We start from the raw sequence: 22,445 nt of genomic DNA on the forward strand, positions 1-22,445 counted from the left end.
AGTTTTTTTTAAATACATTTTACATTACTTTTCATCTCAAAGCTACCGTTAAAACAAGGCGTTTAGTGATATTTAACCCAGTATTTCCTTTACCGTCTTTTCTTTTTTCAAAAAATATTGTGAAAAGTACTGAATTACAAAGTCAAAGGCAAGTTCACCCCCGAGCTGGAGGAAAGAATCTGAGCAGAGTGGAATCGTCTGAGAAGTCACTGTTGAATTAATTAAATTGAATCTAAATGTAAGTGAAGCTGCAGGACTCACAGAGACTAGGACCTGACACAGACTAGGACCTGACACAGACTAGGACCTCAAAGGAAAAATCCCCCTAAGACACTATAGCACTGTAAACAGCTACTGATGATTATGTAGCATTCCTGGCTCTATTGTGTTTTGGTTAGGGATGTTCGATATTGGCTTTTTTACCGATATCCGATATCCGATAATGTCCAACTCTTAATTTCCGATACCGATATCAACCGATATCAACCGATACCGATATAAGCGGGCTTTTTTTCCACCAAAATTTCACGTAACAAGTTACATAATGTAGCTTAATGTAGCTGAAGAGTTTAATATATAATATGCATGTTGTGTTAAAGTTGTAAGTGTTAGAGAAGCGAGCTTGTGACCAGAAGGTTGTCGGTTCAATCCCCGGGACCGGCAGGATAAATCTGGGTGGGGAAAGTGAAAAGGCAGCGCTTGCCCCTCCCTCATTACCACCACTGAGGTGCCCTTGAGCAAGGCCCTTAACCCCAACCGCTCCAGTGGAGCTGCTCAGTGGCCAACAGATCAGACTGTGGTTGTACTGGTCAGCTTCCAGGTATGAATGTGTGTGTGAATGTGAACAGGGCACTCCTGAAAAAGAGAGCATTGCTCTCAGTGAGACTCCCCCTGTATTTAAAAAAAAAAAAAAAAAAAAAAAAAAAAATATCGGCATGAAAACCGATACCGATATTTTCCGATATCGATTTTTTATGCTAATATCGGCCGATAATATCGGTAGGCCGATAATATCGGACATCCCTAGTTTTGGTGTATTTTTGTTCTTCCTGGATAACTGGCCAATCATAGACGAGGTGACGTCACCTCCATCAGACCCAAACAGTGAGGGCCTCTTTTCTAGAGCTGCCATTTTGCACTGACAGTTGTTCAACACACATGGAGAAATCCATGGTAGAAGAGGAGAGAGATGAATTTAGCAGGAGAGGAAACAACTAGACTGCAAAAACTAGCTTTGCTGTCGCTAATTCTCCCTCTCCGCCTGCATGTAAAACTCACAGCAGAAAGCAACAAGTTCAAGCCCGCTCTCTGGGGGATATTGAAACTTGAAAGGCATTGTGGGAAACGTAGGAAATCAAAACTGAAGTAAACAAAGCAGTTTACATTACAACAAAGAACCTGGAATGTGTTGTACATCACAGACTAAAGATGTTTAACAGAGGATCTGGGGGGATTTTCCCTTTAACCTTTTGTCCGTCAGACTCAGCAGCCAGTTACAGCATGTGTCAGCATTCTCCACTGCAGGTGATACAACTGGCAACTTTTTGGGGCAATGCTGTGGGGGCAATTTTGCCCAAGGCGACGTCTCAGCCCTCAGCACCGATTACACAGCAACTCAGTGCTGCACAGACAGATTTGACTGTATATGATGTTCAAGTTAACTGGGATCCCTGTCATCTGACCTCCTGACCTGTTGCCCCGAAAAGTTGCCAGGCTCTGTGAGACCCCACGACCCTGCGATGACATCGCTGTGACATCACCGCAACCGCTCAAACTACGTTCAAACACGGCGACGACGCACCTCGGCTGCTCTGCCACGGAGGCTGTGAAACTGCCAGTGAGTAAAGTGACCTACAGCATTGATTCTACACATTATGATGTCCATGAAGAAGAAGAAGAAGATGTTACATCACTTCCTCCCTATGATGGGACACAAAGTGGTCCGAGGGAGAACCAAACAAATATCCCTTCTTCTCAGTGTCAATCATAATTCGGTTGGATGGATGGATGGATGGATGGATGGATGGATGGATGAGGAGAAGGGCAGGCAACTTCATCCATTAGCCAGAGCGGTTGAAAAATCCTCCAAATAAAAAGAAAACATATTTGGGGGCTCATATGTGTGTATGTGTGTTGGGGAGGATGTATGAGTGGATCACCAGCCATATGTGTGTATGTGTGTTGGGGAGGATCATATGTGTGTGTGTGTGTGTGTGTGTGTGTTGGGGAGGATGTATGAGTGGATCACCAGCCATATGTGTGTGTGTGTGTTGGGGAGGATCATATGTGTGTGTGTGTGTGTGTGTTGGGGAGGATGTATGAGTGGATCACCAGCCATATGTGTGTATGTGTGTTGGGGAGGATCATATGTGTGTGTGTGTGTGTGTGTGTGTGTTGGGGAGGATGTATGAGTGGATCACCAGCCATATGTGTGTATGTGTGTTGGGGAGGATCATATGTGTGTGTGTGTGTGTGTTGGGGAGGATGTATGAGTGGATCACCAGCCATATGTGTGTATGTGTGTTGGGGAGGATCATATGTGTGTGTGTGTGTGTGTGTGTTGGGGAGGATGTATGAGTGGATCACCAGCCATATGTGTGTATGTGTGTTGGGGAGGATCATATGTGTGTGTGTGTTGGGGAGGATGTATGAGTGGCAGGTGAAGGCTGCCCTCCCCTGAAGGGTTGATGATGAAGACAACGCAGGCAGCAGGCAACCTCAGCTCAGTCAGGAGGAGGGATGGGGATCGTTCATTTTGATAGATTTATACCATTTTCAAGAATGCTTAACAAGCCGAGTCTTAATCGATAACATTATCGATACTTTTCTATTATTTGGTGGAAAGACGAGATAACTATCAGTTCTTAACAGAACTGGTATTGCTTTTATTGCTTAATTGTGAGTCTAGGACTTCTGAACAGGATTACATTTGCCTAACCTGGTGAGGCAATTCAATTCTTCTTTGATTAGTTAACGGCGGTTGGCAATTGAATTGAATTCAAAAACTTTATTCAATGTATGTTTATTCACCAGTGATTTGAGTGACCCTTGTCTCAGCTCTCGAGACATAACATTACATTATGGGACCCGCTAGTCTCGATAGCAGTATCAATAAGCTCAGACCTTATTGATTTTGGGGTTTTGAGAAATAATCAATTGATACCTATCATTACCGGGTCTCGATCCCCATCCCTAGCCAGAAGTTGAGGTGTCTGTGGCTGGGCTGGTGCAGGGTGATGGGTCAGAAGTTGAGGTGTCTGTAGCTGGGCTGGTGCAGGGTGATGGGTCAGAAGTTGAGGTGTCTGTAGCTGGGCTGGTGCAGGGTGATGGGTCAGAAGTTGAGGTGTCTGTGACTGGGCTGGTGCAGGGTGATGGATCAGAAGTTGAGGTGTCTGTAGCTGGGCTGGTGCAGGGTGATGGGTCAGAAGTTGAGGTGTCTGTAGCTGGGCTGGTGCAGGGTGATGGGTCAGAAGTTGAGGTGTCTGTGACTGGGCTGGTGGAGGGTGATGGATCAGAAGTTGAGGTGTCTGTAGCTGGGCTGGTGCAGGGTGATGGGTCAGAAGTTGAGGTGTCTGTGACTGGGCTGGTGGAGGGTGATGGATCAGAAGTTCAGGTGTCTGTAGCTGGGCTGGTGCAGGGTGATGGGTCAGAAGTTGAGGTGTCTGTAGCTGGGCTGGTGCAGGGTGATGGGTCAGAAGTTGAGGTGTCTGTGACTGGGCTGGTGGAGGGTGATGGATCAGAAGTTCAGGTGTCTGTAGCTGGGCTGGTGCAGGGTGATGGGTCAGAAGTTGAGGTGTCTGTAGCTGGGCTGGTGGAGGGTGATGGATCAGAAGTTGAGGTGTCTGTGACTGGGCTGGTGGAGGGTGATGGATCAGAAGTTGAGGTGTCTGTGGCTGGGCTGGTGGAGGGTGATGGGTCAGAAGTTGAGGTGTCTGTAGCTGGGCTGGTGGAGGGTGATGGATCAGAAGTTGAGGTGTCTGTGACTGGGCTGGTGGAGGGTGATGGATCAGAAGTTCAGGTGTCTGTGACTGGGCTGGTGGAGGGTGATGGATCAGAAGTTGAGGTGTCTGTGGCTGGGCTGGTGGAGGGTGATGGGTCAGAAGTTCAGGTGTCTGTGACTGGGCTGGTGGAGGGTGATGGCGCTGGGCTTGGGGAGGCGGTGCAGCATGTTGAGGCGTCGCAGGGCGTTGCGTGACGGGGTGGGCGGGGCCAGGCGCTGGGCCAGGCGGCCTGGCGGTAGCAGGCTGGCGTGGGCGGAGAGCGCCGCCGCATAGCAGGCCGCGTGCAGGCTGGAGCGCCGCTGGACCACTGCCACATCCGGCCTGCAGGGGGAGACACACATAGGGAGGGGATAAGAAGCTGGACTGGCACCTGGATTCACGCGAGATCATGAAATCACGATCACACGACAAATCCATATTGCTATGCTACAATTTATTGGTTTGAATCCGAACCACCAGTGGTTTGCACCAATCAGCGTCTTACGAGACACAGTTATGGGCGGGCTTTGGTGTGACGCCAGCGCGAGTGAGCTAGACAGATGGTTCAGCCAATCACCTGCCAGGTATTTTTGGAAAATGCCTGCGCTTTGTCAGTTTAAAATGGCTTCCAGAGCAACTCGTTCCCAGATGGTTATGTGAAAACCACCATCTGGCAGCGTCAGGTTAAAGGGATACACCACTTTTTTGGAAGCTTAGCTCATTTGCCACATCCTCCCCACATAACCAAGATGCACCATGCCTTACCGGCACTGTCCACTCAGTTTACAGTGAGCTACAGTCGTGAAGTTAGTAATTATCGCCATAGAATGGAGGTTAATGGTACAGCTGTTAAAAATCTGCCAAAACACACATCTCACGGCACCAAAATACATGTTGTGCTTCGGGTACTCACCACACAATGAAATGTTTTTTTTTTTTTTTTTTTTTTTTACTTTTTTTTTCAAAATGTGAGACACCACAGTGACACAACAGTCAAAAAATAATAACAAAGATAACAATAATGACAATGACAATAATAATAACAACAACAGCAAAAACAACAACAATAATCAAGGCATGACAAACACCAAGAAAGAAAAAAAAGGACATCAACACTTGGGCAGGGAGAGAACACATACCCACTGTCACTGTCACCCCTCCCTCCCTCACACAGGCCCCCCACACACAGCCACACACACACACACACACACACACACACACACACACACACACACACACACAACCCCAAAACCCCCCCAAAAAAGTGCTCCCCTATTGGTTGTTGACTAATCTGTTTATCCAATAGCCATCTATTGGCAATCTATTAAATTCTGAATGTTATATATATTTTATTAAACTAAATTGCAGTGTTTTCCTCCTGTATTATTTACGTTAAGTTCTGCCGCTCCTACTTTCTACATAGCTCGCCCATTTGGCCCACAGTATGCATCTCAACCTGGCTTCTCCCCTGATTGTATAATTATGTTAACTGCTCCATTTCTTTTACCTGTTCCATTAGGTCTCTCCATTTCTCTATGCTAGGGCTTAGCTTCTGAAGCCAATTTTTGGTTATAAGTTTTAGAGCAGTTATCCTTAATATTCTAATAAGGTACTTATCTTCAGTTCTAATGATCTCCTTTGGCATTTTCCCTAACAGAATAAACTCATTGTTAATTTTGAGGTCCATTTGTAAAACAAAATCAATTTCAGTACAGATATTTTTCCAAAACATTTTCAAGACGGGGCATGACCAGAAGATATGACTATAGTTAGCATGAGTTTCTCCACATTCCCTCCAGCATCTTGATGTTACTGAATGGTCAAATTTAGCCTGTTGAAAAGGTGTTAAAAAATATCTAATTTGAAGCTTCCATGAGTTCCACAATGAAATGTTAATCCAAAAAAAGAGGTAGCCGGCACTACTTTCCAAACATGGGCATTGACCTCTTTTCCTTCCAAAAAAACAGATTATGTGCATTTTGGATTAACATTTCATTGTGTGGTGAGTACCCGAAGCACAACATGTATTTTGGCATCGTGAGATGTGTGTTTTGGCAGATTTTTAACAGCTGTACCATTAGCCTCCATTCTATGGCAATAATTACTAACTTCACGACTGTAGCTCACTGTAAACTGAGCGGACAGTGCCGGTAAGGCATGGTGTATCTTGGTTATGTGGGGGGGATGTGGCAAATGAGCTAAACTTCCAAAAAAGTGGTGTATCCCTTTAATGTGTAGAATCAGAGGGTCTGACCTGTGACGAGGGCCGTCCAGTAAGCGCCTGGCCTTCTCCTTGCCACCCGCGGATGCCGGGGCGGCCGCCGCGTTGCCGGGCAACAGGCCAAGACCCAGACCCAGGTCCAGGGCGCGGGTCCGGGGGTCTGGGCTCAGCCGGGGGGGGCTGTGGTGGGCGTACACAGACATGCTGGGATGCTCAATCAGCAGGTTCTCCAGTGGGCTGGTCTCCAGCAGGCCGGGCTGGCTGCCCCGGCCCGTGAAGCAGGGCGGGGGCGTGACGAACCAGCTCTCCTCTAGAGAGCAGGCCTCCAGCCTCAGGAAGCCCCCCTCCCCCTCCTCATCTGGCTCCTCATCTGGGTCCTGGTCCTCAGGGCAGCCATCCGGGTCGGTGTCTGCGGTGGAGTTGAGTGACGTGCAGGAGGCGTAGCGGAGCGGGGGGCTGGCCATGGGGGAGGGGATCATCACCAGGTCCTCCTCCTCCTCCTCCTCCTCCTCCTCCCCTGGGCCAGCAGCAGGACCGGGACGGCCATCAGCACGCTGGCCGGAGCAGGCGTCCGCTGCAGAGAGAGAGAGAGAGAGAGAGAGAGAGAGAGAGAGAGAGAGAGAGAGAGAGAGAGAGAGAGAGAGAGAGAGAGAGAGAGACAGAGAGACAGAGAGAGAGAGAGACAGAGAGAGAGAGAGAGAGAGAGAGAGAGAAAGAGAGGGAGAGACAGAGAGAGAGAGAGAGAGAGAGAGAGAGAGAGAGAGAGAGAGAGAGAGAGAGAGAGGTTTGGGTCAGAGGGACCAACAGTCAACTGATGCATGAAGTCAATTTTACTATTACCACTTTCAGACCAATTACCAGGGTCAGGCCAGGGTTACATGACCTGTGTTCAATCCTTCTTTTGTCAATTCACACCAACAATGTCAGTCAACACTGGTTATCTCTGGTCGTGACAATTCAGTTAGAGATGCATAACAATTAACTGGGCAGGGCGGACAGCACGTCATATTCAGTTCTTCATCTTCAGATTCATTTCTGTAACTGGATGCTACAGCCAGCAGTAAAGCTACTCGGTCCGTCCCCCATGTCATTTTGCTGCCACGAAGCGTCCTAAAAATGCAGCGTCTCACCGTGCAGTGTAACGTTCTCTCTGTGAAAAGTGTGTGTCTCGAGACTCCCAGACTCCTTAGCTACAGATCGCTAGCTGACATTCAGCTAGCGATCTGCAGCTAATGGCTAGCCTTGCTGTGTGCTCCATTCTTAACCAATGAGAGTTGTTTGTGCCACCCCGGGTGGTGCCAAATTCTGCCACTCACACTAAAATCAACCCTTGTCTGACCCAGGTCGCCAAGCCAAGTCGGGCTACGTGGGTTAATCCTTTCATTTTTTTTCTTGATTTTTTATCCCATTTTAATCCCCCATTAGTGCTAATTTTTAATTTATTTATCCTGGTTGCTACTCCACCCTCTGCCGATCTGGGGAGAGCCGAAACTGGCTCGATGCGTCCTCCAAGACATGGGCAGTAGCCAGCCGCTTCTTTTCACCTGACAGGGGAAGCTTCACCAGTAGGACATAGCACGTGGGAGGATCACGCTATTCCAACGAGTTCCCCTCCCTCCGAACAGGCGCCCAGACCGAACAGAGGAGGCACCACTTCAGCGACCAGGATATTGAATGTTTTGGTGAGGGGTTCCTATATGAAGGAAACCACGGGGAGAACATGCAAACTCCACACAGAAAGGCCCTTTTGACGACCCCTCCTGGGTGGTGGGCACTCGAGGACATGCGGAGGCCACGCACTCCTTCAGCGCTCACAGCGTCCCAGGTGGGAATCAAACCCAGGAGCTTCTAGCTGTGAGGCGACAGCGCTACCACTGTACCACCGTGCCCCCTTTCAAACACAAAATCCACCCGGGAACAACCCTGGTTGGAACTCGGTCTGAATGGGGTCTACGACAACAGCCTTCACCTAGATTCACTTCCTCTGCTTCATGAGATGCACAGTTGGTTTGTATGTTTTGCACGGTGCGTGTCCATATGACACACACATGACCCCCACACTTTATTTTACTATTCAATTCCAAAGCTCTTCCATAACATTTCCAGCCTAACCCTAACCCGAACCATTTTCAAATTCTATAACTTTTAAAGGAGTTTCAGTGTCCATATCCCATGTAATATCCACACCCAGGCAGCAGGGGGCAGTGTGGGGCATGTGAAGAGCAGTGAACCAAATGTAAACAACCCCCTCCCCACCCCCCAAGCTGAAGCCAGAGCATCGTTTGCCCTAAACCACAGACTACTTGCGTGTGTGTGTGTGTGTGTGTGTGTGTGTGTGTGTGCGTGCGTGCGTGCGTTCGCGTGCAAACCTGCCTGTGTGCTGGTAAACCTGTCTCTGACTGATCAGGTATTTGATCTGCTTACAAGCCACACAATCTTTCCATTCTAACTCTGCTTCTATTCTACACAAAGCAGCGGCAACACTTGAAACACATGGATCAGCTGTAAACGAGCCAGCATCTGAGCGGTTGGGCGGGGCAGCCTGCTGCATGTTTTGATCCGAGGTGCGCTAATGATTCACAGATACAGGAAGTTATGAGGCGGAAAGGCAATGTGATCCGAGGCCGACACCAGACACTGGACTCTAAAAATAACCATCGGGCAGACCTTAAACAGCACTGGAATCAGACGGAGACTCGGCTCACTGGGGTCAGACCTGCACAAAGATCTCTGAGCAACAAATAAGCTGCTGATCATGTTTGATCTTGATCCACTGGAGATTCAACCCAACATGCAACCATTTTACCATAAAAAAAGTACCGCAGCAGGGATCATGGGGAAGTGAAACTAAAGCTGCGTTCACACCGACCTATTAAAGTTTGTTGCTGGCGTCGAGTTTACATACAAAGTCAATGCAAACGAGCGATTGAGCGTATATTCGCCTGGGAGAATAATCGCTGGGCGTCCGAGCGGCAGAGACAGAGCGACAGGGAGAAAATACGCTCGTCGCTCAAGATGAAATATTCCAACTCGAGCAAAAATACGCTGGCATCAGTCGCTCGCTGTTCAATGCTGATTGGCTGCCGTGTGAGAGCGAGTCAAGGATCACACTGGCTTGGAACAAACCGCTGGTTTATTGTCTGGCAACAAACCACATTGACAGGCTGACAGCTGACATGAAGTGAAGTCTGTACTACCGGTATGCAGCTCGCATTAGGAGCACGCTGATAGGCTTAGCTTGTAAACAATGACGGTGGCTCGTAGTGGACAAACAGCATGACATTGCGTAACGTTATATCCCCCACATGTCCGTCATTTCGTGTGCCTGTTGATGAGCGATTTAAACAGAGCGACAGAGCGATTCCAAAGGGTTGACTTGAGCGACAGAGCGAAAAATAAATATCTCGGTGTGAACGCCCCTTAACAAGAAAGGGACAAAACGTTTCAGGACAGTCGACTTGATCCCTCCTTCACTGTCCTAAAGGTTTCATCTGATCCCTCCTTCACTGTTCTAAAGGTTTCATCTGATCCTTCCTTCACTGTTCTAAAGGTTTCATCTGATCCTTCCTTCACTGTTCTAAAGGTTTCATCTGATCCTTCCTTCACTGTTCTAAAGGTTTCATCTGATCCTTCCTTCACTGTTGTAAAGGTTTCATCTGATCCCTCCTTCACTGTTCTAAAGGTTTCATCTGATCCCTCCTTCACTGTTCTAAAGGTTTCATCTGATCCTTCCTTCACTGTTCTAAAGGTTTCTCCTTCCTTCACTGTTCTAAAGGTTTCATCTGATCCTTCCTTCACTGTTCTAAAGGTTTCATCTGATCCCTCCTTCACTGTTCTAAAGGTTTCATCTGATCCCCCCTTCACTGTTCTAAATGTTTCATCTGATCCTTCCTTCACTGTTCTAAATGTTTCATCTGATCCTTCCTTCACTGTTCTAAAGGTTTCATCTGATCCTTCCTTCACTGTTCTAAATGTTTCATCTGATTCCTCCTTCACTGTTCTAAATGTTTCATCTGATCCTTCCTTCACTGTTCTAAATGTTTCATCTGATCCTTCCTTCACTGTTCTAAATGTTTCATCTGATCCTTCCTTCACTGTTCTAAAGGTTTCATCTGATCCTTCCTTCACTGTTCTAAATGTTTCATCTGATCCTTCCTTCACTGTTCTAAATGTTTCATCTGATCCTTCCTTCACTGTTCTAAATGTTTCATCTGATCCTTCCTTCACTGTTCTAAAGGTTTCATCTGATCCTTCCTTCACTGTTCTAAATGTTTCATCTGATCCTTCCTTCACTGTCCTAAATGTTTCATCTGATCCCTCCTTCACTGTTCTAAAGGTTTCATCTGATCCCTCCTTCACTGTTCTAAAGGTTTCATCTGATCCCTCCTTCACTGTTCTAAAGGTTTCATCTGATCCCTCCTTCACTGTTCTAAATGTTTCATCTGATCCCTCCTTCACTGTTCTAAAGGTTTCATCTGATCCCTCCTTCACTGTTCTAAAGGTTTCATCTGATCCCTCCTTCACTGTTCTAAAGGTTTCATCTGATCCTTCCTTCACTGTCCTAAAGGTTTCATCTGATCCTTCCTTCACTGTTCTAAAGGTTTCATCTGATCCCTCCTTCACTGTTCTAAAGGTTTCATCTGATCCTTCCTTCACTGTTCTAAATGTTTCATCTGATTCCTCCTTCACTGTTCTAAAGGTTTCATCTGATCCCTCCTTCACTGTTCTAAAGGTTTCATCTGATCCCTCCTTCACTGTTCTAAATGTTTCATCTGATCCTTCCTTCACTGTTCTAAATGTTTCATCTGATTCCTCCTTCACTGTTCTAAATGTTTCATCTGATCCTTCCTTCACTGTCCTAAATGTTTCATCTGATCCCTCCTTCACTGTTCTAAAGGTTTCATCTGATCCCTCCTTCACTGTTCTAAAGGTTTCATCTGATCCCTCCTTCACTGTTCTAAATGTTTCATCTGATCCCTCCTTCACTGTTCTAAAGGTTTCATCTGATCCCTCCTTCACTGTTCTAAAGGTTTCATCTGATCCCTCCTTCACTGTTCTAAAGGTTTCATCTGATCCTTCCTTCACTGTTCTAAAGGTTTCATCTGATCCCCCCATCACTGTTCTAAAGGTTTCATCTGATCCTTCCTTCACTGTTCTAAATGTTTCATCTGATCCCTCCTTCACTGTTCTAAAGGTTTCATCTGATCCCTCCTCCACTGTTCTAAAGGTTTCATCTGATCCCTCCTTCACTGTTCTAAAGGTTTCATCTGATCCTTCCTTCACTGTTCTAAATGTTTCATCTGATCCTTCCTTCACTGTTCTAAAGGTTTCATCTGATCCCTCCTTCACTGTTCTAAAGGTTTCATCTGATCCTTCCTTCACTGTTCTAAATGTTTCATCTGATCCCTCCTTCACTGTTCTAAAGGTTTCATATGATCCTTCCTTCACTGTTCTAAAGGTTTCATCTGATCCTTCCTTCACTGTTCTAAATGTTTCATCTGATCCTTCCTTCACTGTTCTAAATGTGTCATCTGATCCTTCCTTCACTGTTCTAAATGTTTCATCTGATCCCTCCTTCACTGTTCTAAAGGTTTCATCTGATCCCTCCTTCACTGTCCTAAAGGTTTCATCTGATCCCTCCTTCACTGTTCTAAAGGTTTCATCTGATCCCTCCTTCACTGTTCTAAAGGTTTCATCTGATCCCTCCTTCACTGTTCTAAACAGCCTCGCTTCTCACTAGCATCACACCTAAAGCCCGCTCGTAGCTGCCTCATAGGACACTGATTGGTTTAAATCACTGGTGGTTCAGATCCAAACCAATAGATTGGAGCATGGCAAGATGGATTTGTCATGTGATCTCATGATCTCACGTGAATCCAGCTGCTTCGCAAGGTTAACATGACCTTGCCAGTGCAGTAGAATCGCCAGTGCTTGCTCATGTCAGCATTGTTTCAATAGTTGGGTGAGTGTCAAAGAAAGAGCCTGGTCACTGGTGTACAGTATGTGTGTGAGTGTGTGTAGCTGCAGGGACAGGGTTTTGGAGGTGGCTGTGTACCCATACATGTCCACCTGTCTGCGGCCCCTCAACCCCGCCACCACAAGCACCTATTTATACCTGGCCAGTTCCCCAGGTACTTTGTTTGACCTGTTTACAGGTTACAGGCCTACCCATAAACTGGCTGGTGCCCCCCTCCCCTCCCCCCATGTCCAGATCTGGGCCACCCCCGCCCCGTCTGAGATATTCACACGGCTGACAGGCTGTGGAACCGGAGCCGGCCAGGTTGAGTCGAGATGTCGGCCCAGGCGGCCGCCAGCTGGCACAGAGTGTTTATGTATCAAGTAAAGTGTGTATTTACAAATCTGTTTCTGAATACTCTAGGGAGGTGTGTGTGTGTGTGTGTGTGTGTGTGTGTGTGCGTGTTTGCGCGGCGCGCGTATGTGTCTGCTCCAGTTTTCTGACACGTCGGACTCATCAATATCGCGTGCCGATTTTGACTCGGACTCGACTGTGGATGCCGTGTGGACTTTTCCCCAGAAAGGCCCTATTGACGACCCCATCCGGGCGGTGGGCACTCGAGGACATGCGGATGGGCACGCACTCCTTTAGCACTCACAGCATCCCAGGTGGGAATCGAACCCAGGACCTTCTAGCTGTGAGGCGACAGCGCTACCACTGTGCCATCGTGCCCCCGCATATTTCTTTCTTTTCTCAGAAGGAATTCACCCTCGTTGACTTCTTCCTCGTGTTGTGGCTGCAGCCTGAATTCAGAATGGATTTTCTTGTCAACACACAATGCCCCCTCAGGACAAAACGAAAACATGTTGTGGTGAAGTTATTAAAAATGAAATGCAGAAATGTCTCGGTTAAACAAGCAGTGAGCCCTCTGGGTCCAAACACAAACCACTTTGAAATTAAGGGTTATTATGTAGATCAGTGATCAAAACCATCATCATTTCATCCATTTTGAATTGAAGCTACAAAATCATGTCAGGTATGTTACCATGGTGATGACAAGCCTAGCCCGGGCCGGCAGTGCGCGCGCGCCATAGCCTTCACCCGTCCCCCCTGCCCCTCCCTTCCCTGTTCTGACTGCTCCAGTACACACTGCCGACTTGTCAACCTAACCCGGCGTCACCAGGCGCTCTCCAACCTGGCTGTCTGGGACTAAACTAACACAACAGTAGTCTCATGGAATAACGGATTCCAGACCGCAAAAACAAGGAGACGACTTGGAAGTGAGCCAGGATGTAGGACTGAAGTGGTAAATTCTGAAAATATGTGTCTCATTCCAGCATCGGTTGTACCTAGCAGCTAGGAAGCGCTAACGTTACTTACCGCCGGCTGGGTAACGTTAGCACTTGCTATTAGCCTAGCAGCACAGCTGCCTTTCATAGACATGAACAACCGATGAATGACGAAGGCACACCTTTTCAGAACTTGTAACGTTAGTCCAACTTGCTGACTTCTCCAAGTCCTCATTTTGGTTTGGTCCATGTAGCCTTTGCTAGGAGAGGCACACTTATAGTCACAAGCATTTGGGAAGTTAGCTAACTAGCTACATTAGCTGTTGTGTTGTGGCTTGAATGTGACGACAATAGTGTGAAGCTCGCCGGGCAAGGTGGGGAGCTGTAAAACAATTATATAAACGAGCAAGGGATTGTCAAAACGAATTTGACCATCGATAACAAACGTGACTTGGGCGTAACAAGCAAGGCTATCAATTGATATATCAACATCCCCCTAGCTATCTATCCCCTAGCTCCGCTCGGCCCGGGCTGTGCCGGGACATTTCCTTCGGCGGCTGGCCGAGCAGGGCATCACGTACCGCGGCCAAACACAAAAACTCCTCACGCTGCCCTCCTGGAGTATTTTCCGGAGGGTGGGGGTTCTTAAAGGGACAGGACCTAAAACAGAGCATTTCAGACAGAGGGTGAACTGAAGGGGGCAGTCAGAGCCAGTACAAGATAAACAATGAGTTTTTTAAACTATGAATGATGCAATAAGTTACTCTACTGGAGGCCAACAATAAAATAATAATACATTATATTAGCAAAATATGGGCCCTTTAAAGTCACTGGTCTTGTATGTTTCAAAGTCACTGGTCTACAGTACGTTTTTTTTTATTAAATTGATATGAATAGATTTTATGATGTTTCAGGCTGGTCTGTGATGCTGGCAGACAAGAGGGTTTTTTCCTGGACGGAGGAGATGATACGGATCTCGTCTGAGTTGCGTCTCAGAGTTCAAAACAGCTGCGGGCCGGGGAGGAGACTGTGTGTGTGTGAGACAGTGTGTGTTTGCATTTCGTCTCTGTGTGGACATTATTTCTGGTTTGGTTTTGGGGAACGCCCCATTTGTGTCGTATCGATACTAGGGTTGCCAACTTCTTGAAATGGAAATAAGTAACGGGATGGGGGGGGGGGGGTTGTTAGGTAGTGGACAAAAACATTTTAGATTTCAACTGAAATCATCTGAACACAACAAAAACAAATGGCATGCTACATTTGTATAGGTACAATGTAAATAGCCTACTCAATGTCCTGTCTTCAGAGTTTAGTTGAATCTAGCAACGCTGACAGCGCTTCATTGGTCGTGACACACAACAAACAGACTGAGAGAGGCGCAATCTAGGGTGAGGGGCAGAGCAGCAGCGGCTGCGGGGTTTACTCGTTCAATACAAATAGCCCTTTGCACTGCGTGTTTCTCCAATACGGGATAAAGCGCGTCCCGTATCAGTTCAATACGGAACATGTCTTTTTGTTTACAAATACGGGACGATTCTGTATTTTAAGGGACGGTTGGCAACCCTAATCGATACGCACGATGCAGCGAAAATAAATCCTGGTTAGATATGTAACAGCATGAAGGCATCAGTGGCAGCCGGCCACTAGAGGGCGCCAGGGCGCCGCCCCACCTACGCACATAGGAGGGGGAAATAAAACGTATATATATATATTTTTTTTTTAATGAGCGAGGTGAATATTAGATAGTGAGTAGCCTATATAATCTGCAATAAATATGTAGATTCATAATGATCTATATGTGTACTGTTTTGGGTCAACTACTTTCTGCCACGGATGCCGTCCGGGGACTTCCAGCTTCCACCAGTGCTAAGCCAGGATCTGTGTAAATTGCACATGCGCTGTTCACTCTCAAAACAAAGGGATTTGGGGCGCTGGTATCTAGCGACCAGGTGGAGGGGGGGCCAGGTAGAGCGACGGCAATGCATTCTTGACGGACTCTATTTGCATGCACGAACGTGCTTTCCTCATAGGTAATGTAATGTAACTCATTCACATGCTGTGGCAAGTCCTTCTTCCAAAGTGTTTATGCCATGTGCTTTTCAAGTAAATATGGATGCTAAAGGGAAGTTTGATGTAGAGATCAGAGGGCTGCTGACCAGGTTACTGTGTCTATTTCTGTAATCTGCTCCGTGATTGATATGCCTACTAATCTGTTGCCCATATGATTCAGAAGGTAGGCTACTAGTAGGCTAACGTCCGTTACTTGCTTGATTTAGGGCTGGAGTGGATGATAATTCAATAGCCTATTATTGTTTGTTGTCTTTCAGTAGAATCATCGTGATGATATGAAGTTATTTTAACACTTTCAGTGCCACGGCCCTTGGGCAAAAGGTTGCTTGCTGTGCCACATAGGCCGCAATGCATTTTAAAACAGTCATATAATTTTTTTAATAATTACTATGTAAACACTGAACACGCACAAATAACGATGAGACTCTCTTCTATCACCTGCAAAAAAAAGTTTATTGATCCCATTTTCCGTTCTTTAGTTATGAGCCGGAGAAGATAGCTTGATTGAAGCAAAAACATCCCTTTTTTTCTACGAGCTGAGATAATGAGCCTTTTGTGAAATTAAACATTTCAAGCACATCACTGACTCTGAAGCTAATTTTCTGATGTCTGGGTCTGTCTGGGTGAAGTGTATGCTGCTCTGCTGCTCTCCGTGCTCCCCCCCCCCCCCCCCCCCCCCCCCCCTCAACTGCACATGCCTCCTGGGTGTGTCTTATGTGTCTGGTGGCTCTCAGTCTCTGCTGAGTTTGCTGCGCACACACAGTGAATGGTGCGCGACATTCAGCTTTTTGGTTCCGCGTGTGTTTGTCACGGGCTTGCATGCTTCCAGTTCGGAATAATAAGGCTGATTATGTGAATGTGCTGTTGCAGCGTACATGGAGGTGCTCAGTTGTGACAGCGGATGCTGCTGCTGGGGGCACAGCTGGCGTTGTGCTCGTTTATGGAGGCACGTCGATGCATACGGACGGATGCGATGCGATTTCCTCATTTTCCCCAGTGACTATTTCTGTGTGTTTGGCTCCTTTTTCTCTGATCAGGAGAGTGCTGTCGCCACCTAATGGGTTTGTAAAATAGGTTATCGACCTCCAATAGCTACAATATTGTTAGAGGCGACGTAAGAAGCTTAGATCGACACCCCCCCCGTCAAAAAAACAATTTGGATTTACTGACGCCATTTGGCGTCGCTGGCACTCTACGGTAAATTTCTAATGACGCCATATGGCGTCGCTGGCACTGAATGTGTTAATAGTGACATTTTTGCTGTCTAAATTGATGATGACAAGCAAATGTTACTTAAAAACTGATCAAATGAGGTATGGCAGGAATATTATTTGAAAATCTTCTGTGGGCATCCGAATGAAGCCAAACTATTTCGGTGAGTAAAACATAATATTTTAAGCTGGAAATGAGGACCGTGGTGTAAAAAAACGAAATTCTCCTTTAAGTTCGGCGTCCTGTGTGAATGTAGGCTAAGCCCACTCAGAGAGTTCCCCAAACTTTTGAGTAGCCAGTCAGATTGAAAAAGTAGCCGGATCATGTTCGCGGCGTTTGTTCCAGTGGTCCTTTTCCCAATTAATAAACAAACCTCAAATATGTATCCATGAGTGTGACAATTGAAATAATACAAATAAAATTTCTTATAAAAGGCCCAATGCTCAATTTAATTATAAATAAAACAATATCCATATTGCAAAACACAAACAGGCAATGTATATTTTTAAGAACAAAGAAAATACTAATAACTGTATGTTTCCCACAGGATTTGGAGAGATTGTGGTGGGTAGACCTTGCCTGGACCCTCTTGGGGGTTCGGGGGGCCATGCCCCCTGTAAGAAAAATGTGTACATTTTAAACTAAAATGCATGAATCTGGTTCACTTTGAGAACCAATTTAAGAGGCTAGATCAGGGGTGGGCAATTGTTTTTCATGGGGGGCCACATGAGAAACCCAGATTGTTGCCGGGGGCCGAACAAATATTGTCATGCCGTAACCCAGGAACTTTGATGATAGAGAGGACCACAACATAATTTCCTCGCCACCAGAGGGCCAGATTTTGCTGAGGGTTGGGGGCTGAACGGCGCTGGCGCGGACAAATTGAGTCAGGTTTAGAGGAATAACTCATTTTAAATTAACAGTTGTGATGTCATTATTCAGTCTATTCAGTCTAGGAGGGAACACTTTTGGATCCACCATTTAAGAACCCTGTCACCTCATGGACTGAATGTGGATTTTGATTTAAAATGTTTCCTTTAAAGTAACTTATCATTGGATATTTAGATGAAGTTATTTATGATGTTCTTAGAACACGGCTCTCTTGAATACTCGATTCTGATTGGTCAATCAACAAGATTCACCGGTCATTATTTCTCGACAACCGACCGCTGCTCTGCCACACCTGGATTAATCAGTTGATAAGAGCTTTTTGTCAGCAAACACTACTAATTAGGCCAACCAGTTGCAGCTGTGGTGTCTTGTGTGCCAATTACGAATGAAACCGCTTTGTCGTTGAAAACGCTATTAAAAAATCTATTTGAATAATTATTTTTGTCAGATTATTGAATGATTTAGTTGTAGGCCGTGTTCTAAGCGGGATAATGTATATTGAGGCGGTGATTACTGGGAAATAATGACCTTCAGGTGAATCATTAAGCCCTCCGCTGCGCGTCGGGCTCAATCATCACCTGTCGGTCATTATTTCCCCCGTAATCACCGCCTCAATATACATTATCCCTTACATATAGAGCTGATGTATAATAAATTCTCTTTATATCTATCAGAAACATGTATTTTGGTTAGTGTATATATATATTGGTTTAGCTAACTTTGTAATTGTATGGTGTTTGCTGTATATGATTGACTAGTCAGTCACTGATTGTTTGCCTCACCCCAATGATCATGTAATCACCACCAGATGTGAGGGTGTGGCCTTTAAAACATTTCCAGTACCTGTTGTTCCAAACTGCTGTTGATTTTGAAGAAGGCCGGACGGCCGAAACGTCATCATTAAAGTATGCATATGGAGCCAGAGTGTGCGACACTTTCTTTCATTTAAAGTTTATCCTCAGCTGTCAGCACCTCACCACAACCTGGTGTGCGTTATTTTGCCTTTTATTATTATTCAGTCTTAAACACCAATATTTGATCCTTTTCTCACCCACTCCTATGTCACCACTTGCTCTCCCTGCAGGGCTTGAAATTAGCTTTTTTGGCCACCTGCCAATATGGCTGCTAGAAGTTACCAGCCAATTAGAATTTCCACTAGCCAAAATGTTTTTCTTGAAATAAACCAGAATATGGGTTAATTTAAGCATAAGTATCAGTAAGTCGCCCGGGATTCTCAAAGCCTGTGTTGAGGGTCACACGAACAAAAATGCACTCTTGAAGCTAAATAAATCCAAAACCAACAAGTTAATTATTGACATTTTTTACTTCAATGAAGAACAGTAATTTCTTACTGACGAGATTACTTTTAGCCTTTTAGTCATAAAGATTATTGAAAGTTATTCCATATTCCAGACTGAAATGTTATAACAGAAGTGGAGTATTGGCCAGAATGACATGAACATTTGGACAATTATTCAGCGGGTATCTTGTATGTTTATTTTTTTACAGTGTATAAAGTAACCGGTAGGCCAGAGGCCAGGAGGCGGAGAAATCGCCGGCTACTGGGGCTTGGGGAACTCCCTGCCCACTCACACTATACGCCGAAGCAATGCTCAACCTAAGCTCAACCTAGGCTGAACCCAGGCTGAACCCACAAGATTCATTTAGGCGTCCTTGTTAACAGGCGAAGCCGTACACACCACCCGCGCGCGTGCCACGCTGAAGCCACGCTCACGCCTTGCTCAAGTGATCGTTCAGGATTCACGCCTATTTTCCAAGCGTGACGGCGGGTTTACACATACGCCTAGAGCGACGCTTTAAGCAACGCTTTAAGCTACGCCTAGGCATATAGGCATTGCTTCATGCACGCTAGGCGCCTATTTCACACAGGACGCCACACTGAAGCCCCGCTCTGCGCTATGCTGATCACATGAGCAGTGGTTTTTACACTTTTCAGATCTGATTTATAGCATGGGTGAGTAACATAAACCTCTTTTTTATTGTAATGTGCAAGTGACAATGTCTGTCTATTTCCTGGCCGGCTGTAATTGTTATTTTCCCTCGGGTAATCATGTGACTATGAGTCATCAACACCATGAGTGATACATGCATTGAGACAGGGGAGGTATATATACATCTGACAGAAAAGACGTTAATAGAGGAACACATGAAGGACAGCTCTCCTACTATGCACTCGTTAATTCGCGCTCCACCCTCCCTTTTGGGCAAACTCGGTAGAAAATATGGCCCAAGTCCGTCAGAAACAACAGCCAGCTTGACAGTTCAGCGCGCCTAGAGCTGAAAAATAGAACAGACGTCTAAACGATAAATGCAGCGCAGCGCGAGCGTGGCTTCAGCGCAGCGTGGCAGCGGTATGTGTGAACGCTCTCGTCTGTTAACAAGGACGCCTAAATTTTAGGCGTTGCTTAGGCGTTGCTTAAAGCGTCGCTCTAGGCGTGTGTGTGAACGTGGCGTGATGCGTGAAGCTTGAAGCTGCAAAACATGTGGGCGGGTTCAAGGCGCCCCGAGGAGGCGCTGAGAGGACAAGAGAAGAAGGCTTCTTGTGTGAACGGTTAGGCGTCAGTTCAGCTTGTGCCTCAAGCTTCAGCTCTACTTACGTTCAGGGTCCTGTGTGAACAAGGGCAAATGGTAAATTCTGGGCTGTTTGCACTCACCCAGGTAGTCCACCACAATCCAGTCTTCCTCCTCATCCTCTTCGTAGTGACCGCAGCGTGGGCTCAGCTCCTGCACCTCGTCCCCGAACAGAGCACTTGCGAACCTCTGGAACATCCCAGGACGTCCCGTGGGGGAGCGTGGGGGGGCGCTGGGGAGCGGGCGGTGCGGGGGGAGGGGGAACTGCTAAAGTGCATCAATATGGTGTGGCAGCAGATCATCTGAGGGCCAGCGGGTTAGCGCACCACGCTCATCGTTATGAACCAACAACCAACACCGTGCAAGATACAAAAAGGCCCTGAGGAGAAGGAGAGAGAGAGAGTTATCCTCAATGGTTTTAACAAAGCAAGACTTATGACTGTGTTATTTTCAATTATCAAATAAACAAACAACAAAAGGTTTTGTGTTGATTCACTGTTCATTGGGGCTAGGGATGGGCATTTTAACGAATTTAAATACTCGGGGTCCGTGTGGAAACACACGCTTAACCCAAGTTTGGCCATGTTAAGCAGTTAATTTCGAATATCTATTACTATGGTAATGACGGAGCAGGGGTAATCTGCTGTGTGTGTGGCTGGTCACACATAGGGATTGGGCCGATCCGATCCAATATCGGTATCGGGTGCCGATATGGCACTAATTCACGGATCGGATCGGAATTGGGAGAAGAAGATTTTTTTTTTTTTTTTTTTTTTTTGCAATTCCAGCACACAGCTGGCCGTAATTTGTGTAATAATGTATAATAGTATCCTTCTTTGCCTTGTATATTTTCTTAATTTTGTCTGCTTTTTGCAAGGTATATAAAAAAAAAACTTTAATTGGCCAAATCTTTGCCTATACTGTATATTCAAGAAAAATATTGGTATCGGCATAATATCGGTATCGGCAGATATCCAAATTCAGGTATCGGAATCGGATCGGAAGTGAAAAAAGTGGATCGGTGCATCCCTAGTCACACATGCATTTTTGCATGGAAAAAGCACTACCTGTAGCACTTTTTGTGAGGAGGGGGACCATTAGGTGCAGCTGTTGTCCCTACCTCAGATCTCTGGTGGTTGGATGGCATTTAGCGCTTTGTCCGAGCAGACTTGTGAAACAAGCGAAGGCTCATTTCCAATAGGCCTACATGTCCGGTATAATCCATTCTGCTTTATGATCACTGTTACAGTAACGTAAATCCACGGATTACAAAGTCCGGTGTTCTGCCAAAAAGTGAAAACTGACCAGTGACCATAACGTTAGCTGCAGCTAAATAGTGATCGCCATGAAGCAATAAAGTGATTCATTCTCCACATTTCCTGTGGCTAAAGTTATGGGACGACGACAGTGTAGTCAGTAAACTAGTGCCACGTTTTCAATGAGTTTTATCGGGCGTGCGTTTTGGAGAAGCGTGCGTCTGTCTCGTGTCGTTAAGGGGAGCGCATCTCCACCAGTCAATTTTTGTGATGAGCTGAGAAACTTCCGGTTAAAAAAAAATATTACTTTACAAAAGTAAATAGCTTATTGATGCACGTTGGATGAGAAAAAGGTATTTCAACGAAGCAAAGCAACAAAGCAGCAAACCCTGTATCAAACTACTCGTGATGTTAATATTACGAGTGAAACTGTGGCTGTAAAGCATTACTCAAAATTAATATTAATGCCAATGTTACAATAAGGGTTTTATTTTTCGAAAGCCCTAAAGCAGATGAGATACTTTTACATTCTGGCTGACTTAACGCCGTGCAGTTATGCCTATCTGAAACACAGTCATGCTGCCTATAGCTGGATCCACATGACGATGCGTGCGTACCATTTTTAAAGGGGTGGGGGGTGAGGCGAGTACCCGAACAGCGGAAACAAACTTGAGTACCCGAGTACTCCCGCCCATCCCTAATTGGGGCATTTTTGATGATCAAATAAACAATCAACCAAAATTGAAACAAACAACCAAAAATTGAGTTTTGATTCACTGTTCATTGGGGCATTTACAACATTTAAAAAATAGTAATTACCGGTAGTGCATAAAGTTGCTAACAAATAACAACAACAGTGCTGTTTGTATGAGTGTGTTCTTTGTCCTCTTCTTCTCCTGGCAACCCACTTGCAAGTGCTGAGTGTGTTTTGGAAATGCGGGGTATATGCAGCAATCCTGAACTTAAATTCAATACTTT

At 46.0% G+C, this 22,445-nt stretch overlaps 1 protein-coding gene across 1 annotated transcript; it reads right to left on the bottom strand.

Moving 5' to 3' along the window:
* Nucleotides 1–4,009: 4,009 nt before the first annotated feature.
* On the bottom strand, nucleotides 4,010–20,409 carry tp53inp1 (tumor protein p53 inducible nuclear protein 1; the record flags this gene model as incomplete). The annotated part of the gene is made up of 3 exons (XM_083644777.1): nucleotides 4,010–4,322; nucleotides 6,235–6,775; nucleotides 20,295–20,409. 3 exons carry the CDS (start codon nucleotides 20,407–20,409, stop codon nucleotides 4,097–4,099), a joined length of 882 nt encoding a protein of 293 aa, XP_083500903.1. The 3' UTR covers nucleotides 4,010–4,096.
* Nucleotides 20,410–22,445: the final 2,036 nt, after the last annotated feature.

This window comes from Poromitra crassiceps, assembly GCF_964638095.1.
Source record: "Poromitra crassiceps genome assembly, chromosome: 1".
NCBI lineage: Eukaryota > Metazoa > Chordata > Actinopteri > Beryciformes > Melamphaidae > Poromitra > Poromitra crassiceps.